The sequence below is a fragment of the Ahaetulla prasina genome, chromosome 8, assembly GCF_028640845.1.
Source record: "Ahaetulla prasina isolate Xishuangbanna chromosome 8, ASM2864084v1, whole genome shotgun sequence".
NCBI classification, from domain to species: domain Eukaryota; kingdom Metazoa; phylum Chordata; class Lepidosauria; order Squamata; family Colubridae; genus Ahaetulla; species Ahaetulla prasina.
In genome coordinates, this window is record NC_080546.1 from 36,852,364 (window position 1) to 36,875,530 (window position 23,167).

At 38.2% G+C, this 23,167-nt stretch overlaps 1 protein-coding gene across 1 annotated transcript in view; it reads left to right on the forward strand.

Annotated features, from left to right (window-relative positions):
- Nucleotides 1-22,534, forward strand: part of RNF150 (ring finger protein 150) — a 91,599-nt gene extending 69,065 nt beyond the window's left edge. Inside the window, exons 3-7 of the mRNA XM_058192162.1 lie at nucleotides 4,975-5,046; nucleotides 5,430-5,512; nucleotides 6,197-6,293; nucleotides 7,506-7,716; nucleotides 21,502-22,534. Coding sequence (XP_058048145.1) covers nucleotides 4,975-5,046; nucleotides 5,430-5,512; nucleotides 6,197-6,293; nucleotides 7,506-7,716; nucleotides 21,502-21,620 — 582 coding nt within the window. The 3' untranslated portion in view covers nucleotides 21,621-22,534. The remainder of the gene's footprint in view (nucleotides 1-4,974; nucleotides 5,047-5,429; nucleotides 5,513-6,196; nucleotides 6,294-7,505; nucleotides 7,717-21,501) is intronic.
- The last annotated feature ends 633 nt before the right edge of the window (nucleotides 22,535-23,167 follow it).

The following is a 23,167-nucleotide window of genomic DNA, read 5'->3' on the forward strand; positions in this document are numbered from 1 at the left end:
TTTGGATTCAAGCACATAGGTTTTTCCGACATTCAACAACAGTGATGTTATCCATAATTCTTTTGGTGCAAAAAAACCAAGAACCATTGGTTTTAAATTTGTCTATCTTTACTACTACCTTGCTGTTATACAACAGGCAGGTTTTAAGGTGAGCAGCAATTTGGTGGAATACTTTTGCAGGTTGGCAATTCAGAATAGTAACTTCTAGGTGAGGATGATTTTCTTGCCTCAAATTATCTCCTTAGCCATCTTTCTTCATGAGCTATAGCCCTAGCTGGCAATTTGGGGCATGTATCTATTTTTAGAAGCATTGAGCTAAAGGTGACCTCTTTAGAACTCAGTCCTACTCCAAGACCATCCTTGGTTAGTAGCTCACAAAGATTTGGGCTGTATCTCATTTCAACTTGTTTACCAACCTCTATTTTATTTCCGTTATTTACATTTTCTGTTTGGTGTGATGTTTTATCAGGAGAGTAGGGGGAGTAACATAGAAACTATTCCCAAGGACTCTTTGTTGTTGTTCTCCATGTCCATATTCCATGTTAAAATAGGGGAAGTACCAGCAGATAGTTTTACAAAATAGGCATTATTTTCTTGGTCAGTTGGGTGACTAGTTCTATTAGAAGTTTGGTAGCTTTATGTGTTATTGCTAATAATTCCCTAAGATTGTCAAGCCTTTCTATAATATTCAGTTGTTCAGTACCAGGCAGGATATTGAAAGAGTTAATCAAATTTATCTGAAAGGGCTCTTCAGAAAAGTGACATGCTGTGGGAGGCACAGGTTCTTTGTTCAGTCTCTCTCTTCTCAAGGATGGTGATGATGGAATGTCATTGGAGTTATCAACTTTTATGTTGCTACAATTAAACCTTAAAGTAGAAGCACTCTTATTGCCAATATGAGTTATTAATGGAATAACTTCCTCCATGATAAATACACGTAATGGAAAGATCTCAAACTTGCTCAAAAAAGGCTTCATTTTGAACAACATGCTGGTAATCGTAGGGCGTTCGATGAAAGAAGGATTCCTTTAGAGTTTTCCTGGATGGAAGCTATTCAGCCTTTTGTAAATCAAACCAACTGCTTTTTACAATGTAGAAGCTGATTGAGGGAAGGAATGGCTGCACTACTGGAACCCTATTTTCCTTTATTTTGTCTATTATTTTGAATTTACAAAGTAATCCGATTTGGCTGTAAGTAGCAATTATGATTTGCTTGCCTTTCATACAGTGCTTCCTGGGATGGTAAAAATTGCTTTGAGTGTTACTCTGGATTCACAGTAGATGGAGATCTCTTTGCTTATTCGTCTCTCTTTTTTAGGTTCCAAATTGGGATCTATCTTTTTACCACTATTATCTGCTTTTTTTTTTAAGCCGAGTCAGCAAGAGTATTTAGATAACTGTGTTTAAGTTTCATAAGCGTCCCTTTTAGGATGTGTACTGTGTTATTAATTGTGATCAGAAGCTCAAAAACTAACACTGCTGTTTGTTCCATCATTAGGCATTTGCTTGGTTCTAAAGCCAGACCTCATCCATTTGCTGCATAAATCTGACAACAGCCTCACTCCAAGAAAGGGAAGCTTCTTTGACGACAGGGGCAGAAAGATCTAAAAGTTGGGTGTCTCTGCTTGTAGATCCCATTCCAGGGAGTCATATCTATTGAGAGGCTATTAGAAAAATAAGAGAGGTTTAGTTACTTAGACCAAGTGGCTGTTTATTTTTTTAAGTACCTGTTAACTTTAAGCTGTTTAGTGGGCTCTATCTCTTCTTCCTTTTCCCCATGGCAGAGATTATAAAAATAACAGCCTGCGGTAAAAATAGTAAAGATACAGCAGCAGCAGAAGAAGAATAAAAGAGATGAAAATAAAATAAAATGGAATGAAGTAAAAGTAAAAGAACTAGTTAAAAATTAAAAGAGGCTTTAGAGGAAGCTCTTAACTACAGATGCTACATCTATCATTTTTCTCTCTTCCAGAAAGTATGTAAAAATATTAAAAGATGCATCAATCTCCCAAATGAATGAGTGGAAAGTGCATGTAAGGAAAGATGATGTAGAAGCCCTTGGAGAGAATTCTTGGAGAATTTTTGTCTTTGGGAGGGTGGGAGATCTTAATCAACAAAGGCAATAGTATGCAATACATCAAAGGCAATAGTACACAACACAACAACCAGGAAACTACAAACCTATCAGCCTGACCTCAATAACAGGGAAGATCCTGGAAAAGATAATCAAGCAACGAATCAGTGAACACCTAAAAACAAAGTAATAACCAAAAGCCAACATGGATTTGTCAAAAACAGATCATGCCACACTAATCTTATTGCATTCTTTGACAAAGTGACAAAATTAGTAGACCAGAGGAATGCTGTCGATATAATTTACTTGGACTTCAGTAAGGCATTTGATAAAGTAGACCATAACCTACTACTAGATAAAGTAGAAAAATGTGGGTTAGACAGCATCACCACTAGATGGATTCATAACTGGCTGACCAACCGCACTCAACGTGTAGTCCTCACTGGAACTGTACCTACATGGAGGGAAGTATGCAGTGGAGTACCCCAAGGCTCTGTTTTAGGCCCAGTACTCTTTAACATCTTCATCAATGATTTGGACAAGGAGATAGATGGGAAACTCATCAAATTTGCAGATGACACCAAGCTGGCGGGAATAGCCAACACTCCAGAAAATAGGCTTATACAAAAGGATCTTGACAGACTTGAACATTGGACACTATCTAACAAAATGAAATTCAATGGTGAAAAAGTAAGGTTCTAAATTTAGGCAAGAAAAACAAAATGCACGGGTATAATATATAGGGTACCTTGTTCAATAGTAGTAACTGTGAGAGGGATCTTGGACTCCTAGTGGACAACCATTTAAATATGAGCGAGCAGTGTGCAGCAGCTGCCAAAAAAGCCAACACAGTTCTAGGCTGCATAAACAGAGGGATAGAATCAAGATCACATGAAGTGTTAGTGCCACTTTATAATGCCTTGGTAAGGCCACACTTGGAATACTGCATCCAGTTTTGGTTGCCACGATATAAAAAAGATGTGGAGACTCTAGAAAGAGTGCAGAGAAGAACAACAAAGATGATTAGGGGACTGGAGGCTAAACCATATGAAGAACGGTTGCAGGAACTGGGTATGTCTAGTTTAATGGAAAGAAGAACTAGGGGAGACATGATAGCAGTGTCCCAATATCTCAGGGGCTACTACAAAGAAGAGGTACAATTACTTTAAAAAAAGAAAAAGAAGCAATTGGACAACCATTTGTCTGAAATGGTATAGGAATTAAAAATTAAAAAGTTTATATAATTTGGGATGAACTAAAGTTGAAGGAGGATATTTGAGATTTGTATGGGGAAAAGAGTGATATGTTAAAAACTGATGCTGAAATGGATGGTATACATTGTTGGAAGAAAGGTGCATCTGGGTTCAGTTCCAACTGGGGAGAAAGACACTGGAAATGTGGAAACTGTTTGGAAAGATGGTTTAACGGTGGACAGGACCCATGGGGTTTTTTGGGCCCTGAGCAAAACATGGGTGACAGAGAGAGAGATTTATACCCTCTCTTGGGCCCCGCCTTGGAGCTTCCTGTTCCTGTGCAAGAAATGTATTCTGATTGGTAGTTAGACTCCCATGGGGCCATGCAGGGGTAACTTTGATTGTTGTCTTGAGTCCCAGGCTTGGTTGAACCTTGCTGGGTGATGAGGTAATGAAGCTAATCCTATCATGTCCTCAGGGTCTGGAGCTGAAGTGGGGGGCAAGGAGCTGCAGAGAGTTGCTTTGTCTTTAAAAACATGTTTCTCCTTTTCTCATCCAGGGAAATATAATATTCTTCCTTTTTAATATTTCCTAGAATATTTCATTCTTCTAGGAGATTGGTGGGTGCTAACTTTCTTACAACATGTTAATATTCAAGGGGGAAAAAGGATGAAAGGGAAGTCATAATTCCTGTAGAAATGTTGAAAATTGTAAAACTGTAAATGGTGCAACTAAAACAGAGGTGGGTTTCAGCAGGTTCTGACCAGTTCTGGAGAACCAGTAGCGGAAATTTTGAGTAGTTTGGAGAACCGATAGTAAAAATTCTGACTGGCCCCACCCCCATCTATTTCTGCCTCTCACGTCCCAGCTGATCGGGAGGAATTGGGGATTTTGAAGTAACCTTACCCTGGAGTGGGGTGGGAATGGAGATTTTATAGTATTCTTCCCCTGCCACGCCCACCAAGCCATGCCACACCCACCAAGCCACACCCACAGAACCGGTAATAAAAAATTTTGAAACCCACCACTGAACTAATATAAATGTTAATGTTTAGCAAAGGTTTCAACATTGTGTAGGGAGTATGTGTGATGTACTCTTGAGTGTTTCATGCATTTATGGACTATCGTAATGTATACAGACAGCCAAAGGAGATTTAGAGGCATGAATATTCAGGTACTGCAGCATGCAGAAGGTGCATGCAGCAGCCTGTTTGAGCTGAGAACCAAATGTTTTGCAAATGAAAGCTTGTATGATGCACTATAGCAGGTTTGTCAAACTGGCAGCCCATGGGCCAGATGCGTCACGCGCAAGCCATGTCCACCCCAGCTCCACGAAGGGGAAAAACATCCCAAAAGTCACATGACGGCAACATGATGCAGTGAACTTGACACCTGTGCACTATAGAGGGTGAAAATTAATTACATACAAGTAGCAAAAAAAAAAAAAGCAAGTGGAGAAATGGGCGTCCTTTGAGAGAATGCTTACTAAACTTCAATAACCAAAATTTCACAGTTTTGCTTACCAATACTGCTCATAATTTAATATTTAATCTGTGCTATGTTGTACAGCGTTTGCTCCCTATAAAAGTTCTTGTTTTTACCTCTTTTGTTTTAAATGGTCTTCAATTATTTATTAATGCAAGAAGTAATCTGTATGAAAGTTTATCCCATAGGTATAAAACGATTGTTGTTGTTTTTTCTTTTCAGCGCCGTCTTGGAGATGCTGCAAAGAAAGCAATTGGCAAACTCCAAGTCAGAACAATAAGGAAAGGAGATAAGGTAATTTTAAAAAATGCTTCTCTTTAAAAATGATCACTTTGTTCTGAGACAATATTAAGGACAAAATAATAATTTAAAAAAATAAAACTAGAAGTTTTTTACTTGCAACTACAAAATGGAGTGGGTAAAGACTGGTCATAAGATTGGATAAGCCTAAAGAAGGTTCATGCATAGCTACCATTTTCATAGTGATCTGGAGTTTAGACTTTCCATATACAACATGGACAAGAAGGGGGGGAGGGGGAAACGAGCACAGTTATATCTTACCACGATTTATTTGCACATCGATATTGGCCACATCAACAAGGACACGTCTCCCTGAGTTTCACTTAACTTGCATTTTTGTTATTTAAAAATATTAATTATTATTGGGGTTTTTTTAGGAAACTGAGTCTGATTTTGACAACTGTGCAGTGTGTATTGAGGGTTACAAACCAAATGATGTTGTCAGGATCTTGCCCTGCCGGTAAGTTATTATCATTATCCCAACAAATTTATTTTAATAAAGTAATTGATTTTAAGAAACAATCAGAATCTTTTTCCAAGTTTCATTAGATTGCCAGATAGAGAGGTTTGTTTATACTCATCCCAAATATTATGATATTGTTCACAGTAAATAACAATATTTATTGTTCTGTAATGTCATAATATTTGGGATGAGTATAAATGTGTCTTAACATTTATGACAAATTTACCACTGGTGTCACAAATAAAGTACAATGAATTGTTTCTTTATCATACTGGGACAAATGTTTCATTATCTATATCTATGTTTGGAATTGTGATTACGGACAGTTCATTGATTTATGCTATATTTCAAATACATCCAATACATCCAAAATGTCCTTTTATATTTTTAAAAAAAGTTTCTATAATAATTATTTATAATATTGAAAAGTTATCTATCCACTTCTTTTGTTCTTTTTTTATTCTAATACTGTTTCACAATCAACTCCAAAATACTACTGTTTTTCAACTCTGACTTCCTTTTTAGCTTTTTCTATTGATAAAAAAAGTTTGCTACACAAATATACTGTTAGTTAAGATTCTTTATATTACCAAACAAATTATTTCAGCTTAATGTTTGACAATTTCAACCTGTAGAGAAAAAACCCCATTGAACTAAATATAATTTTACTCCATTTCATAGGCATCTCTTTCACAAATCTTGTGTAGATCCCTGGCTCCTAGATCATCGTACCTGCCCTATGTGTAAAATGAACATACTAAAAGCACTAGGGATTCCGGTAAGCATGTCAAGTAATATAGTAAGTAAAACTGTAGTTCTGCAAAATTTTTATAATGAAAAATAAGTCACATATACTAATTTATAAGCAAAAGCACGTAATATATTCCAATGCAGCATAAAAGACCCAAATATTCTATGGCCGTTTTGTGTACTTACAAACTTAAATAGAGTAGCTATTTAAAACTGGTACCATTTGTATTGGTAATGAGTCACAGTGGCACAGTGGTTAGAGTGCAGTACTGCAGGCTACTTTTGCTGATCACTGGCTGCCAGCAGTTTGGCAGATCAAATCTCACCAGGCTCAAGGTTGACTCAGCCTTCCATCTTTCCGAGGTCAGTAAAATGAGGACCCAGATTGTTGGGGGCAATATGCTGACTCTGTAAACTGCTAAGAGAGGGCTGTAAAATCACTGTGAAGCAGTATATATGTCTAAGTGCTGTTACTATTGGTGTAACAGCTACATTGTTTTTAAACACAGCAAATTCCTTAAATCTTGAGTTTTCTAAAGCAGTGAAGGTTCACAAAAATGGAGTTATAGAAAGAAAAATAGAAACCCTTCAGCTGTATTGAGCTATAACTTTCCTGATTCCCAAACAGCTTGCACTTGGTTAGTTTTGTTCCAGAAAAACACTAGTTGCTTATGCCTTTTAAGTGAGGAAGACTGTTTCATTGGTAGACTCTGTACTATTATTAAAAAGTTAAAGATTGCATTTGCTTGTTAAAAAGTGCTATTTTATATATGTTTCTCTCTTAATATTTTAACTGAATCGATGCTATGAAGTAGAAGTACATATAGTGTGTTATTGAGAAGAGATGGCCATCAAAAAAAAAAAAAGGAATGGCCATAGTAAGTATGAAATGGTTTGGATTCAAATTCATGTGAAAATGTTATTTTGATAAATTGAGTTGTGTTTTAATCCCAGGCAATTTTCAACAAAAATCTATCCTAACGAATTTCTGATATGATCATTTATTTTCATTTCAATATACAAATTAATATAGTCTCCATCAACTTTTATTTTTGTTTAAAATGAAATGAAAATACATAGTTAATGATAGGTTTCCTGATAACATATGGAATATATTATCAAATTGTAAGGATGGTTTTGGGGCAGAGGGAAACCTTTTCAATCAATATTGCTCCTGAACATTATCTTTTACAAAGTTTCTTCCCAATTCTATGATTCTCTTCTTTTTCATTTCTTTTAGCCTAATGCAGATTGTGTGGATGACATCCCTCCGGATTTTGAAGCTTCTATAGGAGGGCCCCCAACCAATCAGATTACAGGAGCTAGTGATATCACTGTGAATGAAAGCTCCATAGCAGTAGATACTCCTATCCGGACAGTTGGAGTATTACAAGTTATTCAGGATGCAGATCCCCTTCCACAGGCTGGGGAAAGTAACAATACCACAAGCAGTAAGTCCCCATTGATCTCTTGGCTTTATTTATTTATTTATTATTTATTTTTCATATTTTTATACCGCCCTTCTCCGAGGACTCAGGGCGGTGTACAGCATAGATAAAACATAGATATCAAAAAAATTTAAAAATACAATATTCAATTAAAAATCTGATTCAATAAGCTAAATACTAAAATTACTGAATAAAAGTTACTAAATAAATTAAGCCCCTTAAAAACCCCACTAAAAGACCCTCAAATTAAAAATTTATCATTAGGCCAGCCCTGCTTGGTGAAAGATTTTGAGCTCGTGTTTAAAGGTCCGTAGATCAGGGAGAAGATGTCGTCCCTTTGACGTAGTCCCTTTGAATAAAACGTTACAGATGCAATTCATAAAAGTACATAAGGTGGCTTTTCTGAAATATTTTCAGTTAGTTGATCCTCTGGATTCCACTTGGAAAACATTCAATAGAACTAGAATTTTCATAGGGGGTTATAGTACAATTTTTTTTCTCCTTGATATTAATTCGAAACCAAATCTCACTAGTGGCATGGAACATAGGATCAACATGTTCAGCATATGATTGGTGATTGGCTGGGATCATGTTGTTATATTGAAAAATAATGTTTTGCAGGAAGACTTGGGGATGTAAAGCAGGGGTGAAATCCAGCAGGTTCCGACAGGTTCTGGAGAACTGGTAGTGGAAATTTTGATCAGTTCGGAGAACCTCTGCCTGGCTCAAGAGTGGGTTGGGAATGGAGATTTTGCAATATCCTTCCCCTGCCACGCCCGCCACGCCACACCCAGCAAGCCGCGCCACGTCCACAGAACCGGTAGTAAAAAAAATTGGATTTTACCACTAATTTCACCACTGATGTAGTTATAAATTACTACATTATGCACCAAATTATGCTTTTCCCTCAAAATATTTTCACATACAGACAAAATTCAATAATAAATTTGCTGCATTGTATGAGATATAGGTCTTATACCTGATATACATCAGTCTTGATTTGAAAAAAAAAATAACGTTTAGTGACCTAGATATATACCTTCTTGAAGAGAAAACAGTTTTGTCTGACCTTTGAGATGTAAGCCCTATGCTTCCTGACATTATTCTGGATAGATCTGGAAGCCAGTTGCAAATGTCTGTGTTTGCAAATCTTTGCTGCTACCTCTAGGCCTCTTCTAATCTTATTGCTACAAATGTACTCTTTTATATGCTGGGAGGGAAAACAGCTGAGATGAACCTTTCAGGCTACAGTAGCTGGCTTCAATTTCAGCAATATTTATGCTTCCAAGTTTTACTATTAAAAATGCAGCTTCAGCAAAAAAAACAGTTGTTCAAAGATTCCCATTCTCCCTTTATTTATTACAGACTTTAATATTACAGTTCCCAGTATGCCAGTTAGCCTCGTATCATTCTGTTTATTCAATACATGATCTGGCCTTGCCAATATTAGTTTATAACTATTCTTGATTATCTGCTTTATCTTGCCAGATATCTTTTACAAGTAATTTTTGTCTATATTCTTCTGGGTCACTTATGAAATATTTTTAGAAATAGATTTCACCTTCATATATCACAGCAGCAAGATATATCAACATCGTGACTAAAGTTGTGATATTGGTTAAACTTGGAACTGCCTGCAATAATTTGTAAAGCCTAAGAATTGTGACATGTTTTTATAAATGCCTGATGGTCTTCTGCATCCCAGATCAAGGATAATCCAATATCTTGCAATATAATCTATACCGGAGAAAATAGAAATGTAAATTAATAACACACACTGCTCTTCCTGTTCTCTGTACTTCTTGGTTATGATTCAAGTCAGTGATGAAGGACACATTTTGGCAGCAAGAGAACTCCACCAAGTTTAACTTTGTTTATTTATTTAAGTCAAGGTTGTAAAACTAGAGGAAAAACGTGGGTGTTTAATTAGACCACCAGGGTTGTAAGTCAAAAAGCAGGAAGAGTCAGAAGAAGTGGTTGGAGGCAACATAAAAACAAAATTGAATTTATTGAAATTCAGTAAATATAGTTAATAGGATTATTTATTATTGTCCCTATATCATATTCAAATATTATAATTTCATGGCTCCGATGTAAGAACTTTATTTAGATAGGCATTCAGTATGCCAAGCCTGAACAACAGAAAAAGGAAACTTTATCAAAAAGTGCCTGAACATTCAACCTAATATAGCACAACCTATAAAAGGATAACACTGCCATACATCTCAGAAACACCAATATACTATTATAACCGCATAGCACACAAACCAACTAAAGCCCTCCAAAACACCCTAAGTAAAACAAAAGAACTAGCAGCCTCAGAAGAAAAAAACAGGAGCTATCCACAACATACAGTATAAAGATTGTAACAGCCCATGTAGGACAAACAGACAGAAGACTAGCAATATGCATCCATGAACATCAACTGGCAGTCAGAAGGCATAATGGCAACTCTTTAATCTCACAACATATAGACAGGCTTAACATCGTTTCAACTGGGAAAGATCAATAAGTGATTGAGTCTATCCTCAGGCTTAAAATTAAAAACAAACATTAAAAAATAGCTATCTGGAACTTTTAGAATAGAATAGAATAGAATTTATTGGCCAAGTGTGATTGGACACACAAGGAATTTGTCTTGGTGCATATGCTCTCAGTGTACATAAAAGAAAAAATACCTTCATCAAGGTACAACATTTACAACACAAATGATGGTCATTGGGTACATTTTAACTCTTAATGATAGCAACAAAAAATTACAGTCATAAGTGGAAAGAGATTGGTGATGGAAATGATGAGAAGATTAATAGTAGTGTAGATTTAGTAAATAGTTTGACAGTGTTGAGGGAATTATTTGTTTAGCAGAGTGATGGCCTTCGGGAAAAAACTGTTCTTGTGTCTAGTTGTTCTGGTGTGCAGTGCTCTATAGCGTTGTTTTGATGGAAGCAGTTGAAACAGTTTATGTCCAGGATGTGAGGGATCTGTAAATATTTTCACGGCCCTCTTCTTGATTCGTGCAGTATACAGGTCCTCAATGGAAGGCAAGTTGGTAGCAATTATTTTTTCTGCAGTTCTAATTATCCTCTGATGTCTGTGTCTTTCTTGTTGGGTTGCAGAACCGAACCAGACAGTTATAGAGGTGCAAATGACAGACTCAATAATTCCTCTGTAGAACTGGATCAGTAGCTCCTTGGGCAGTTTGAGCTTTCTGAGTTGGCGCAGAAAGAACAGTCTTTGTTGTCCTTTTTTGATGATGGTTTTGATGTCAACTGTCCATTTTAGATCTTGCGATATGATAGAACCTAGAAATTTGAAGGTTGCTAATGTTGATACTGTGTTTTCAAGTATTGTGAGAGGTGGAAGTATGGTAGACTTTCTCCTAAAGTCTACCACCATTTCTACAGTTTTGAGTGTGTTCAGTTCCAGATTGGAACTGTTCCAGATTGTGGTCGCACCACATTGTGGTCACACCACAAGGCTAGTCGTTCAACCTCACGTCTATATGTGGATTTGTCATCGTCTCGAATGAGACCAATCACTGTTGTGTCATCTGCGAACTTCAGTAGTTTTAATAGATGGATCGGTGGAGATGCAGTCATTGGTATACAGAGAGAAGTGGGGAGAGCACACAGCCTTGGGGGGCCCCTGTGCTAATTGTACAGATATCTGATGTGATCCTGCTTAGCTTCACCTGCTGCTTCCTGTTTGTTAGGAAGCTTGTGATCCACTTACAGGTCTGTTCAGGTACTTGTAGCTGGTTTAGTTTAGTTAGAAGAGTGTCTGGAATGATGGTATTGAATGCTGAACTAAAGTTTAAGAGGACCCTTACATAGGTCTTTGGAGATTCAAGATGTTGTAAGATGTAGTGCAGAGCCATATTAACAGCATCATCTGTTGATCTATTTACTCGGTATGCAAATTGCAAGGGGTCTAACAGTGGATCCGTGATGGTTTTCAAGTAGGAAAGCACTAGCCTTTCAAAGGCTTTCATGACTACAGATGTTAAAGCAACTGGTTTGTAGTCATTCAGTTCCTTTATAGTGGGCTTCTTCGGTACTGGGATGATAGTAGAGCGTTTGAAGCAAGAAGGAACATATCTCATCTCTAGTGATTTATTGAAGATATGGGTGAAGATGGGGGCCAATTGGTCAGCACAGACTTTTAAGCAAGAAGGAGTTATCTTGTCTGGGCCTGGAGCTTTTCCTGGCATTTGTCTGTGAAATAGGTCCTGCACTTCCTTTTCTGTGATCACTAGGGGTTGTGAACCCAATGGAATGGGGTCAGTTGTAGGAGGCTTGGCTGTTGTTGGTGTGTCTGAGATGGGGGTTATGGAGATAGGTGGCTGTAGTTTCTTTTCAAACCTGCAGTAAAACATGTTCAGGTCATCTGCCAGTTGTTGATTTCCTTCAGCCTGGGAGGGAGGTTTCCCATAGCCAGTGATATTTTTAAGAGTTTCCCACATGTTTGCTGGTTCATTTGCTGAAAACTGATTCTTTAGCTTTCCAGAGTAGCTTCTTTTTGTTGCTCTGATCTCCCTTGTTAGTACATTTCTGGCCTGATTGTACAGCATTTTATCACCTTTCCTTGTAGGCTTCCTCTTTGGAATGCGTAGCTGCTTAAGTTTAGGTGTGAACCAAGGTTTGTTGTTACTGTATATTCGCAAATTCCTTGTCGGTACACATAGGTCTTCACAGACGTTGACATATGATGTTACAGTATCTGTGAGTTCATCCAGGTCTGCAATGTTCCAATCAGTGCAGTCAAAGCTGGCCTGCAGCTTCAATTTTGACTCCTCCGTCCAGATCTTCACTGATTTAATTGTTGGTTTTGTGGTTTTAAGTCTTTGCCTGTAAGCAGGTACAAGGTGAATCATGCAATGATCAGAGTGTCCTACAGCTGCACGTGGTAAAGACCGATAAGCATCTTTTAGTGTTGTGTAGCAATGGTCTAAAGTATTCTTGCCTCTAGTGGGACAATTGACATGCTGAAAGTATTTTGGTAGCTCTTTCCTTAAGTTTGCCTTGTTTAGATCTCCCAAAATAATGGCCAGTGAATCAGGGTATTTGGCTTCAGCCTCCATGATTTGGTCAGCTAAAGTTTGTAATACCTTGTTTACACAGGCTTGAGGTAGTACATAAACAGCAATTAGAAGAAATGAGGAAAATTCACGAAGCGAATAGTATGGTTTGCAGTTGATAATTAAAGTCTCTAAATTGTTGTCGCAGAATTTGTAAATTACAGATAAATCTTGACACCAGCTGATGTTAATATATAGGCATAAACCTCCACCCTTCAGTTTACCAGATGTTTCTGTAATTCTGTTTGATTGTATAATCTGAAACCCTGGAATACGCAGGCTGCTATCTTCAATTGATTCATTTTAACCAGGTTTTTTTAACAGCAATCTGTAAAGCTTTAATTCAGCTGGAATATCTTTCTCTTATATCTTCCTATGAATAGCTAGAATTTCAATGGCTGAAAGAGTAAAGGCTAAATTTGCTGTGCCCCGACTTCCTATGTAACTGATCTAGATTCAGCGGCTGCTAGACGAGCATGGAATAGAGGCAAAGTCTGATGATGCTGGCTTCTCAGGAGGACTGATTTTGAATCCATTATGTGATCTACTGTTTTATGAAGGATTATATTGTGTAGCATTTTAGTTCTTTGCAATTAAGGTTTATTCTTTCCAAAACTGCATATTAGAAATACTGGGCTCTAGCTAGAGCAGATATTTTAGTTTTTAACTTCCTGGAGTTTGTTGCCTATTTACAGTGCTTAGAGTTCAACACAAGTCATTGCCCTTCTAAAATATCAACCCAAGAGTTGATTCATTTTCAATTTCTGCTGATGTTGTCATGACATAAATTTGCTTCCATCACAGTAAGATCAGAGGTTATATAGTTTCAAACTACAGGCCATGGGTGTCAGGTTCTTTCAGACAGTCCCTCCAATCTATATAAAGTTATAATAATAGGATTGTTAGATGGCAGTTAGTTCCCTCCAATGGAAGTCTAAATATATTGTTTTTTAAGGCACTTTACATAAAACTAAAAAGTCTTTAAAATATATTTTCAGTGGTTTCTAATGGTTGCAGAGATGGTTTTCCTTTTCAAAGAAAAAAAATCCAGTTGAAATACTACTTTGGAATTTCTTATTCTTGCTTTCCCAGCTGTTCATATGATTAATAACATTTCCATGTGGAAAATAATCTTTTAAAGATTTTTAGACTTTTATAAGAAAAGCTGAAGTAATAAATGCAATTGGGTTTTTTTTATATACAGCCTTCAATTATTTGGCACAAAAATACAGTTTTAAAAAACTGTGCAATTGTGTGTGTATGTATGTATGTATGTATATATGTGTGTGTGTGTGTGTGTGTGTAGGTCTTGGCATTTTCAGGTCTTTTCTTGTGTAAGGTTGAGAGTATCTTGGCGACGTTTCGACGAAGTCTGACTCATCATCTTCAGGCTGGTTTCTTCGGCTTTGTGCTTCTTGAGCAAAGAGTGATCGGAGCTGCTGTTCTCTATAAATACTGGTGGGGAGGTGGGGAGTGTTGTTGTGAGCGGATTGATTGGCTCTGTGGTTGCATGTTGATTGGTAGATGGAGTGGGTGTTTGCAGATTGGTCGAGGTGGGGAGTGTTGCTATGAGCGGGTTGGTTGGCTCTGTGGTTGCATCCTGACTGGTAGATGGAGTGGGTGTTTGCAGATTGGTCGGCTGTTTTGTAGCATCCTGTGTGGGTGTGGTCCTGGTCTTTTGTTCCTGAACTTTGGTGTTGTGGCCTCTGAGGTTCTGTGATGTGATGTCTTGAGCAGATGGCTGTGATGCAGCATCCCGGGCTCTGGTTTGGCTCCGAGTCCGAGGTCCTGTCATGTGTTCCTGGTGTGTGTCAGCCTGCTTTGTGTGGGGATCGGAGGGGGGCACAGCAGCCAGTGGTGTCAGCATGGTCTGGCTTCTGGATGGTGGTTGTGTTTTCTCTGTGGGATGGGTTTGGGTTTGAATCTTGTTCAATATTATTATTATTATAACACTCTTTGCTCGAGAAGCAATGCAGTGAGCAATGCAGCTCACCAGCTCAAATCCCCCTGCAACTCAGACTAATCTGAGCACAACCAAGCCCCCACCCAAACAGGATACACCCCCAGCCAATCAGAGCACAAAAAAACCCATCCAATCAGAGCACAGCCAAGCTCCCTCCTAATCAGTTCAAACCCCCACTAGCAGTTAAAAGGAAGAAACAGCTGCGATCACACTTTGCTCCTAGAAGCACGAAGCTGAAGCCTGAAGATGACGAATGAGACTTCGTCGAAACGTTGCCAAGACACTTCCAATTTTACGTGGGAGAAAACCCGAATAACCAAAGACCTACATACAAACACCCGCGAAAACCTCAGAAAATATATATATATATACTTATATCTTTTTTGAATGAGTTTCAAGTCATTCAAAAGTCACAGGACATGATATTGACTTTAAAAAGACCAGAATTATCGCCATTGAAGAACACAAGAACTCATTCAAAAAAGAGGAACCAACTTCTTCCCTGGTCCAACACTTTAAAGTCACAGGACATGATATTGACTTTAAAAAGACCAGAACTATCGCCAAAACTGAACACTTTAACAACAGAATAATCAGAGAAGCCATTGAGATAGAAAAACGCCCACACAGCATGAACAAACGAGATGACACCTCCCGCCTACCAGCCATTTGGAAACCCGCCCTTATTGACAAACGAGTCCCTAACACGAGGAATGACACCAGACCCACACTCACAAGGTCCACACAGGATGTCACCACCGCACATCCACCCAGAAAGCAGACCCAAACCCACACTGATCATGAAGCACGACCAAGGACCAGAAGCCAGACCGCAGCTGCAACATTAGCCATTTCAAACCCCTCCAATCCATTCATGCAGCAGACTGACACCCACTATGAAGATGTAGCACGACCACAAAGCCAAACAACAGCTATGCAGCTCACCAGCTCAAATCCCCCTGCAGCACAGACTAGACTGAGCACAACCAAGCCCCCACCAACACAGGACACCCCCCCAGCCAATCAGAGCACAGAAAAACCCCCATCCAATCAGAGCACAGCCAAGCTCCCACCCAATCAGTTCAAACCCCCACTAGCAGTTAAAAGGAAGAAACAGCTGCGATCACACATTGCTCCCAGAAGCACGAAGCTGAAGCCTGAAGATGACGAATGAGACTTCGTCGAAACGTCGCCAAGACACTTCCAATTTTACACGGGAGAAAACCCGAACAACCAAAGACATATATATATATATATATATATATACTTAACATCTGAAGAATGGTGAATTGGAGAAAAATGGGTGCATATGTACATCTTTCCTCTGTGTTTTTTTATTAAAATAACATTAACAAATGGCAGTGCTGTTGCATCTCTTTATGATGTGATCATAAGAATGCTTTCTCAGAGGGAAATGCCCAGAGGTGGTATTCAGCCAGTTCGGACCGGTACGCCCAAACCGGTAGTGGAAATCGTGGGTGGGGCCACCTACCTCCCCAGCTCTATGCCATCCTATTTAGGCTGGGCCTATTTTGAGGCTGGGCGCATGTGCAGAAGATGTGCACACCAGCAAAGCGCATGCGTGGAAGGCCGGGGACATGCATGTATGGGGCGCATGCGAGTGAAGTGTGAGCTCACATTTGCAAACCAGTTGGAAAGTAAATGAATACCACCCCTGGAAATGTATTTATAAGTACATTTATAAATGTATTTATAAATACATTATAAGTGTATTTCCTAAAGGAGATACACTGGGAGCTAGTCGTTCCCAGGACAAAAATGCTGATTTCATAACTACCAAACTGTCTGTAGCACTACACACAAAGCATGACATATACAAAGCAAGATGTTCATTAAACTGAAAAGAATAATCTTGTTTAAACTTAACCGTCTGTAAGAAAGGGCTGTATGCTTATGTTACAAAGGTTGTTCAATGGTTTAATTGGCTATGTTTTACAGTGCAATATAGATTTTGTTGTTGTTAGTTGCAAAGTCATGTCCGACCCATCGTGACCCCATGGACCTCCAGGCCTTCCTGTCCTCTATCATCCTCTCGAGTGCATTTAAGCTCACGCCTGCTGCTTCAGTGACTCCATCCAGCCACCTTATTCTCTGTCATCCCTTTCTTCTTTTGCCCTCAATTTTTCCCAGCATTAGGCTCTTCTCCAGTGAGTCCTTCCTTCTCATTAGGTGGCCAAAGTATTTGAGTTTCATCTTCAGAATCTGGCCTTCTAAAGAGCAGTCAGGGTTGATCTCCTTTAGGACTGACCGGTTTGATTGCCTTGCAGTCTAAGGGACTCACAGGAGCCTTCTCCAGCAATACAGATAGCCATTGGTAATGTCTGGGTAGTTTCTGACTTCAAATTAGCTAAAGGAGAAATGGATACAGACAGTAATATTGGTCCCAACAATATCCCAGGTTGATAACAAATAATTTACCACCCGCTTTCTTTAGTGATTAAAAAAACCCAGATAAATTTTCTCTCTCCTAATAAGGCTCATAACACTTCAGAATATAAGGATTATTTAAATGATGATTTGGTACCCTTTCAAATACACACTAGAAACATTGTTGAATCTATTCTCATTGCATTTCTGAAACCATTTATGTGGAGGCTTTTTGTTGCACAGAGATCTACATAAATACTCAAGGTTACAGAATGTTAAATTTGGCTCAGCTACAGTGTAATGTTAGCAAAAGCTGCATTTGCTGGTTTGGCATGCAGCTCATACCAAGATGTTCAGTTGTGCATACGTGATATAAGCTATTGCCAATTTACATGTTGTGTCATTGCCATTTCCTTTTGCTGGCTGTCAGCTGTAGTAGCAGGGCATCATAAATCAGGTCAGATTTCATTATACACTTACTTAAATCAGATAAATTTCATTATAAATTTACCCAAATGTGATACAGAATAGAAATGCAAAGTGACTTTCATCCTTTTGCCTCCAGTATTCTATGCATATCACATTTCTGTGTTTAAGGATCTTATAGTATTTGATGAATTTTTATGGCCTTCATCAAAATATATTAGCTTGATGTACTTTCCTAATGCCCCAACCTTTGGGGCACCAGGGACTGGTTCTGTGGGCGTGGCTTGGTGGGCATGGTGTGGCTTGGTGGGTGTGGCTTGGTGCGCATGGCAGGGGAAGGAAACTGCAAAATCTCCATTTCCACTGCATTCTAGGTGAAGGATATTACAAAATCTCCATTCCCTCCCCACTCTGGGGCCAGCCAGAGGTGGTATTTGCCGGTTCTCCAAACTGCTCAAAATATCCACTACTGGTTGTCCAGAACCTGTCAGAACGTGCTGGATTTCACCCCTGCTGGAGGGGCATGGTTTCACATTTTGCCTGCATCCCTGGATGGGGCTTTGCTTGTTTGCACAGCCTGGTTTCTGGCATACCATGAACCAGTGCTGGTCCATGGACTGGAGGTTGGAAGCCCCTGTTCTAAGGTACATAAAATCACCACAATTCCTATTAAATTCCTAATAAATGAATAAATAATCTCATGCATACAGAGATGGAGGAAAAACAGAGAGACTATCCTATGTTCAGAGGAAACTCCAAGAGAAAAGATAGAAAAATATCTAAACAAAAACATAAAAGGAGGAAACATTTTAACAATAACATAGTGGAATAAAATATTGATCATCCTGAGAGAAGGGTGACAATCAAATTAAAGAAGAAATAGTATGACGTAATAACATTGGAAAACAGGAGAAAAATTTATAGATGTAGCATGGAGTAGAATGATTAAGAAAAATTAAAAACCAGGAAACATGAAACAGAGTGTCTAAAATAAAATACAGAAGAGCTGTGCATAGATAGAAATTGGAAACAAGCTTTACATAATATTGATTCGTGGGGCAGGGAGGGAAAGATGAATAATGGAACTAAGTGGGTAGAACACTGAATATGAAAATTCCATATTGTGGCATTTTGTTCAAAGCCCACTTGTATATTCAGGATATGTGCATAAAAATTCAAATAATTACCTTCTGGTGGATTGTTGCATTTACATATTGACATTATGCATCTGGCATTCTGTTTTTCACTGTTTCAGTAACTATGATCCAACATGGGTACACACTGGTTAGCATGTGGGTGTGCATTACAGAGACAGAGTTGTAGTTCTTGAAAATAGCATGAAGAGCTATGAGCATAAATTAGTTTTGTCCTGAATATAATTGTTCCCAAGAGAAGCTTTTGTGGAATTTAAAATGAAATTTTGTTGCTGAATATTGACTATTGGTAATTTTAGATGTAAATAGTTACATCTTTGCAGTGGAAGTTCCAAAAAGAAATTATTAAAGGCAATTCTTTTGTTTTGAAACATATTTTATACTACTAGTTTTATGTCCATTCCCAATGTAGAATGTAGAATCTGAGTCAACATAATGCTGCTTCCTAACCATCTATATAAAAAGTATGATCAAGTTATCTTTAATCAAGACAGTTATCCCTTGCTTAGCAAGGAGCCTCATTAACTATTCTTGTTCTTAATTTCACTCTACTCAGAGTCTTGGGGTTCATGCCCCATCATCTCACTACTCCGGCTATTCTGACGGTACCTGTGTTTGATCAGCTTCAAGTGATTCCTGGCTAGGTAGTTTCTGAAGCTTATGTTCTAAGGCTTGACTAGAGCAGCTTTGTCAGAGTCTGAATTCTGAGCCATGGCATAAGGTGATTGTGTTTTAGCCTGTTTCAGGGGCATAGCAAGGCCTTTGAAAGAGCAAGTACTGTCACTGGATTTGCAAATGGTGGCTGTGGCAAAGACTTTAATTATATAATTACTGGTTCCAGCTGTGGCCAATTATAAGCTTAATAATTAATTTTACAATAATGAATTGTACAGCTAGTGATTTACTTGTCATTATTTTCACCACTTGTAATTTCCAGATTTTTCAAAGCCAACTTCATGTAAGCTACATTGCTGGTAACATCGCATCCTGATTATTGCAATATAGCCTGTATGAGGTTGCCCTTGAAAAATGTCTAGAAATGGTACAAATAATAGCAAATAAACTAAGCCGTGCAACAGGAAATATGTGACATTTGTACTGAAATATCTACATTGGTTGCTTATTACATTAATCATTAGGCATAATTACAGTTGTTGGTATTCAACATAAATGCCCTAAACCAGGGGTGTCAAACTCACAGCATCATGTCATCACGTGACCTATCATGACTTTTTTCCCCCTTTGCTAAACCGGAGATGAGCATGGCCAGCGCTTGACGTCCTTGGCCCTTGGGGCGCGAGTTTGACACCCCTGCCCTAAACCATACTTTTCAAGCATATTCTGCAAAGCACAATTGTTCCCTAAAGATTAATAGGTATTCGACAAATGCCTATTTTCTCTTCCAAGATGGAAGAGAAAATGTTTTGTGAGTTTTGGAACTAAGGGGTTTCATTAGCCATTGAATGGAAATGTCAGCAGCTTTCTTCTCAGACATCACATTAAAACAATTAGGGGGAGAAAACCAGTGGTGGGATTCAAATAATTTAACAACCAGTTCTCTGCCTTAATGTTGGATTTCTTCCAACAACCAGTTCACCAAACTGCTCAAAAAGTTAACAACCGGTTCTCCCGAAGTGGTGCGAACTGGCTGAATCGCACCACTGAAGAAAACATTACATTGGGATGAAGTTTCACAGAGGAACTGAACTTTTATGTGAAAAGGCATCGAAGAGCCTCTTAATTTTTCTATCATTAATTTTGTGAAAGTGGATTTTCACAGTCACTTCAAAGAAAACCAAATACCAGAACAATTATCTACATCTATTTTAAAAATTGAAACAATATTATACTAATTTTGTGATAATATTAGGCATCAATCACCTTTATTAATTTACTGAAGATTATGTCCCAATCTACCTCTGACAGCCAATACTAGGAGACATTGATTAATTGGAGAAAGCAGGAACGTCCAACCTAAAGATTCAGAAGTGCATATGTTCCCTCAAGATTTCCAGTCACCTCCTCATTCCACCAAATTGTAACTGTCAGTATGAGAAATTGAATATGCAGAAAGTAATCCTAAAATTGTTTTGTCCTGAACTATAAACTTTTGGAAACATAGGTTCCATGATGCCACTCAAATGCAAGAGCTGATCTTGTAAAAATATTGTGGACTTATGCTTAGACACGTTTTCTTATTTCAATCAGAATAGAGCTGGAAGGGACCTTGGAGGTCTTCTAGGCCAGTCCCCTGCTCAAGCGGGAGACCTTGGCCTATACCATTTCAGATAAGTGACTGTCCAGTCTCTTCTTAAAAAACTTAAGTGATGAAGCGCCCACAATTTCTGAAGGCAAGCTGTTCCAATAGTTAATTGCCCTCACTGTTAGGAAGTTTCTCCTTAATTCCAGATTGTTTTTCTGCTTGATTAGTTTCCATCCATTGCTTCTTGTCCTGCTCTCTGATACTTTGGAAAATAAATTGCCTACCTCCTCTTTGTGGCAGCATCTCAAATACTGGAATACTGCTATCATGGCCACCCCTAGTTCTTCTTTTCTCTAGATTAGCTAAACCCAAATCCTGCAACCGTTTTTCATATGTTTCCGTCTCCAGGTCTTTAATCATCTTAGTTGCTCTTCTTTGCACTTTTTCCAAAGTCTCAAAGTCTCTTTTTTGTAATGTGGTGACCAAATTTAAAATCAGATGACAAGAACAAAATAGAAGTGTGAAGATGATTTTTAAATGGTGAAAGATGGGCTCTAATCTTTCTTTCTTCTTTCAGGTGAGCAAGAACCAGCAATAAGTAGTGATTCAGATATTTCTTTGATTATGGCAATGGAGGTTGGACTCTCTGATGTGGAGCTTTCCACTGATCAAGACTGCGAGGAGGTGAAATCCTGAAAAAAGGAAACCATCGAAACATCCTTCTACTAAATGAACAGGCAGTAGCGGGAAGAAAAAATCAGTTGTGGTACACACAATTATCCATATACATATGTGCACATATGTAAGATTTGGGTCAGTTGTATATACATGAATACCCATATACACACGTGCACATATGTAACTGCAAAGGCATCTGGAACATTATGCGAACTCCAGTTAATTCCATTCTGGGATGGTCATGAAAAGCAATAGTTACAGATATGTCTGCCTGGATGCAGTTTCATTATCAATTACATTTGTTCATTTCATTGAAAATGGAAATTGAAAATGGAAATTTAAAATGTATTGTTCTAATCCATGTGCCAGAAGAATATGCCCTTGCTTGATGGCTTAGAACCATATAACTGAAATGAAGTCCTCTCCCCCACACACACCTTTGTTTTTTAAAAGAAAAGAAAGAAAAGAAAGAAAAGGAATACCATAAGAGGATTATAGCTGACATTGATGGACATTATTTTTCTTTCTTCTCAATAACCCAAGCTTATTCAAGTATTCAGTTCAGAGATCTGAACATTATGGTGGGTCACAAAAATGTATGAATGCCAGGCATTTTCTACATGAAGAAAGCATGGCTTCAGGAAGAAATGGTGCTTCCAACTTTGACTTGATTTGAAGACTCTTTTTATTAAGATATTAATATCGGCCCTTGGAGATCTGTGCTTCCAGGGTCTTCCAGACAAGAGAACAGAGACTGGTTTGATTGAAGTTGGCAAATTGCTATTTAATCCTGCTGGGTCCCACTCTGAGCTTTAGAACGTTGGTGTACAACTTCTGAGTGAAAGAAGAAGCGTGAAGACAACAATCAGGATGAAATTAAAGGTCAACCAATATATGTGGCCCTTTGTACCACTATATCAGGGGTCTCCAACCTTGGCAACTTTAAGCCTGGAGGACTTCAACTCCCAGAATTCTGGGAGTTGAAGTCCTCCATGCTTAAAGTTGCCAAGGTTGGAGACCCCTGCACTATATACTCTTCATAATGATTGATTTGCAATTAGTTTTACTTTTAAAAAAAAGTTCCCAAGAACTTTCTGACCTATGAATTAGTGGAATGTATTGATATTATTTGTGGTTAGATGGAAAGAAAATAAAAATGTTGTAGGAAGGCAGCAGGGATATGATAGTTTAGGGTAGTTACCAATGGACTGTGATTGTTTATCAAAGAAGGTATACCTTGAAAATCACTTTATCCCTTCAAAATCTTTATTAGTTACTCTTGATTTTACAAGTGGCAATTTCCAGGTTTCCAAGGAACATTTCAACGATTGTGGAAAAGGATGCTCAGACACAGCCTCATCTTTATTTAACTACATTTTAACAAGGTTGGATAAATAACCAGTAATCCAATTCAGGGAGATCCTTTCATCTCTAGAAACGAGTAAAATTGTATTAAGAATAAACTGCTTTCCTAAATATCCCTTAATCAAATTGATTGTACCATATTTAAATTCACCTTAAAATTATTCAGAAAGTCTCAGGCATTTTTATTATGATGTGTGAAA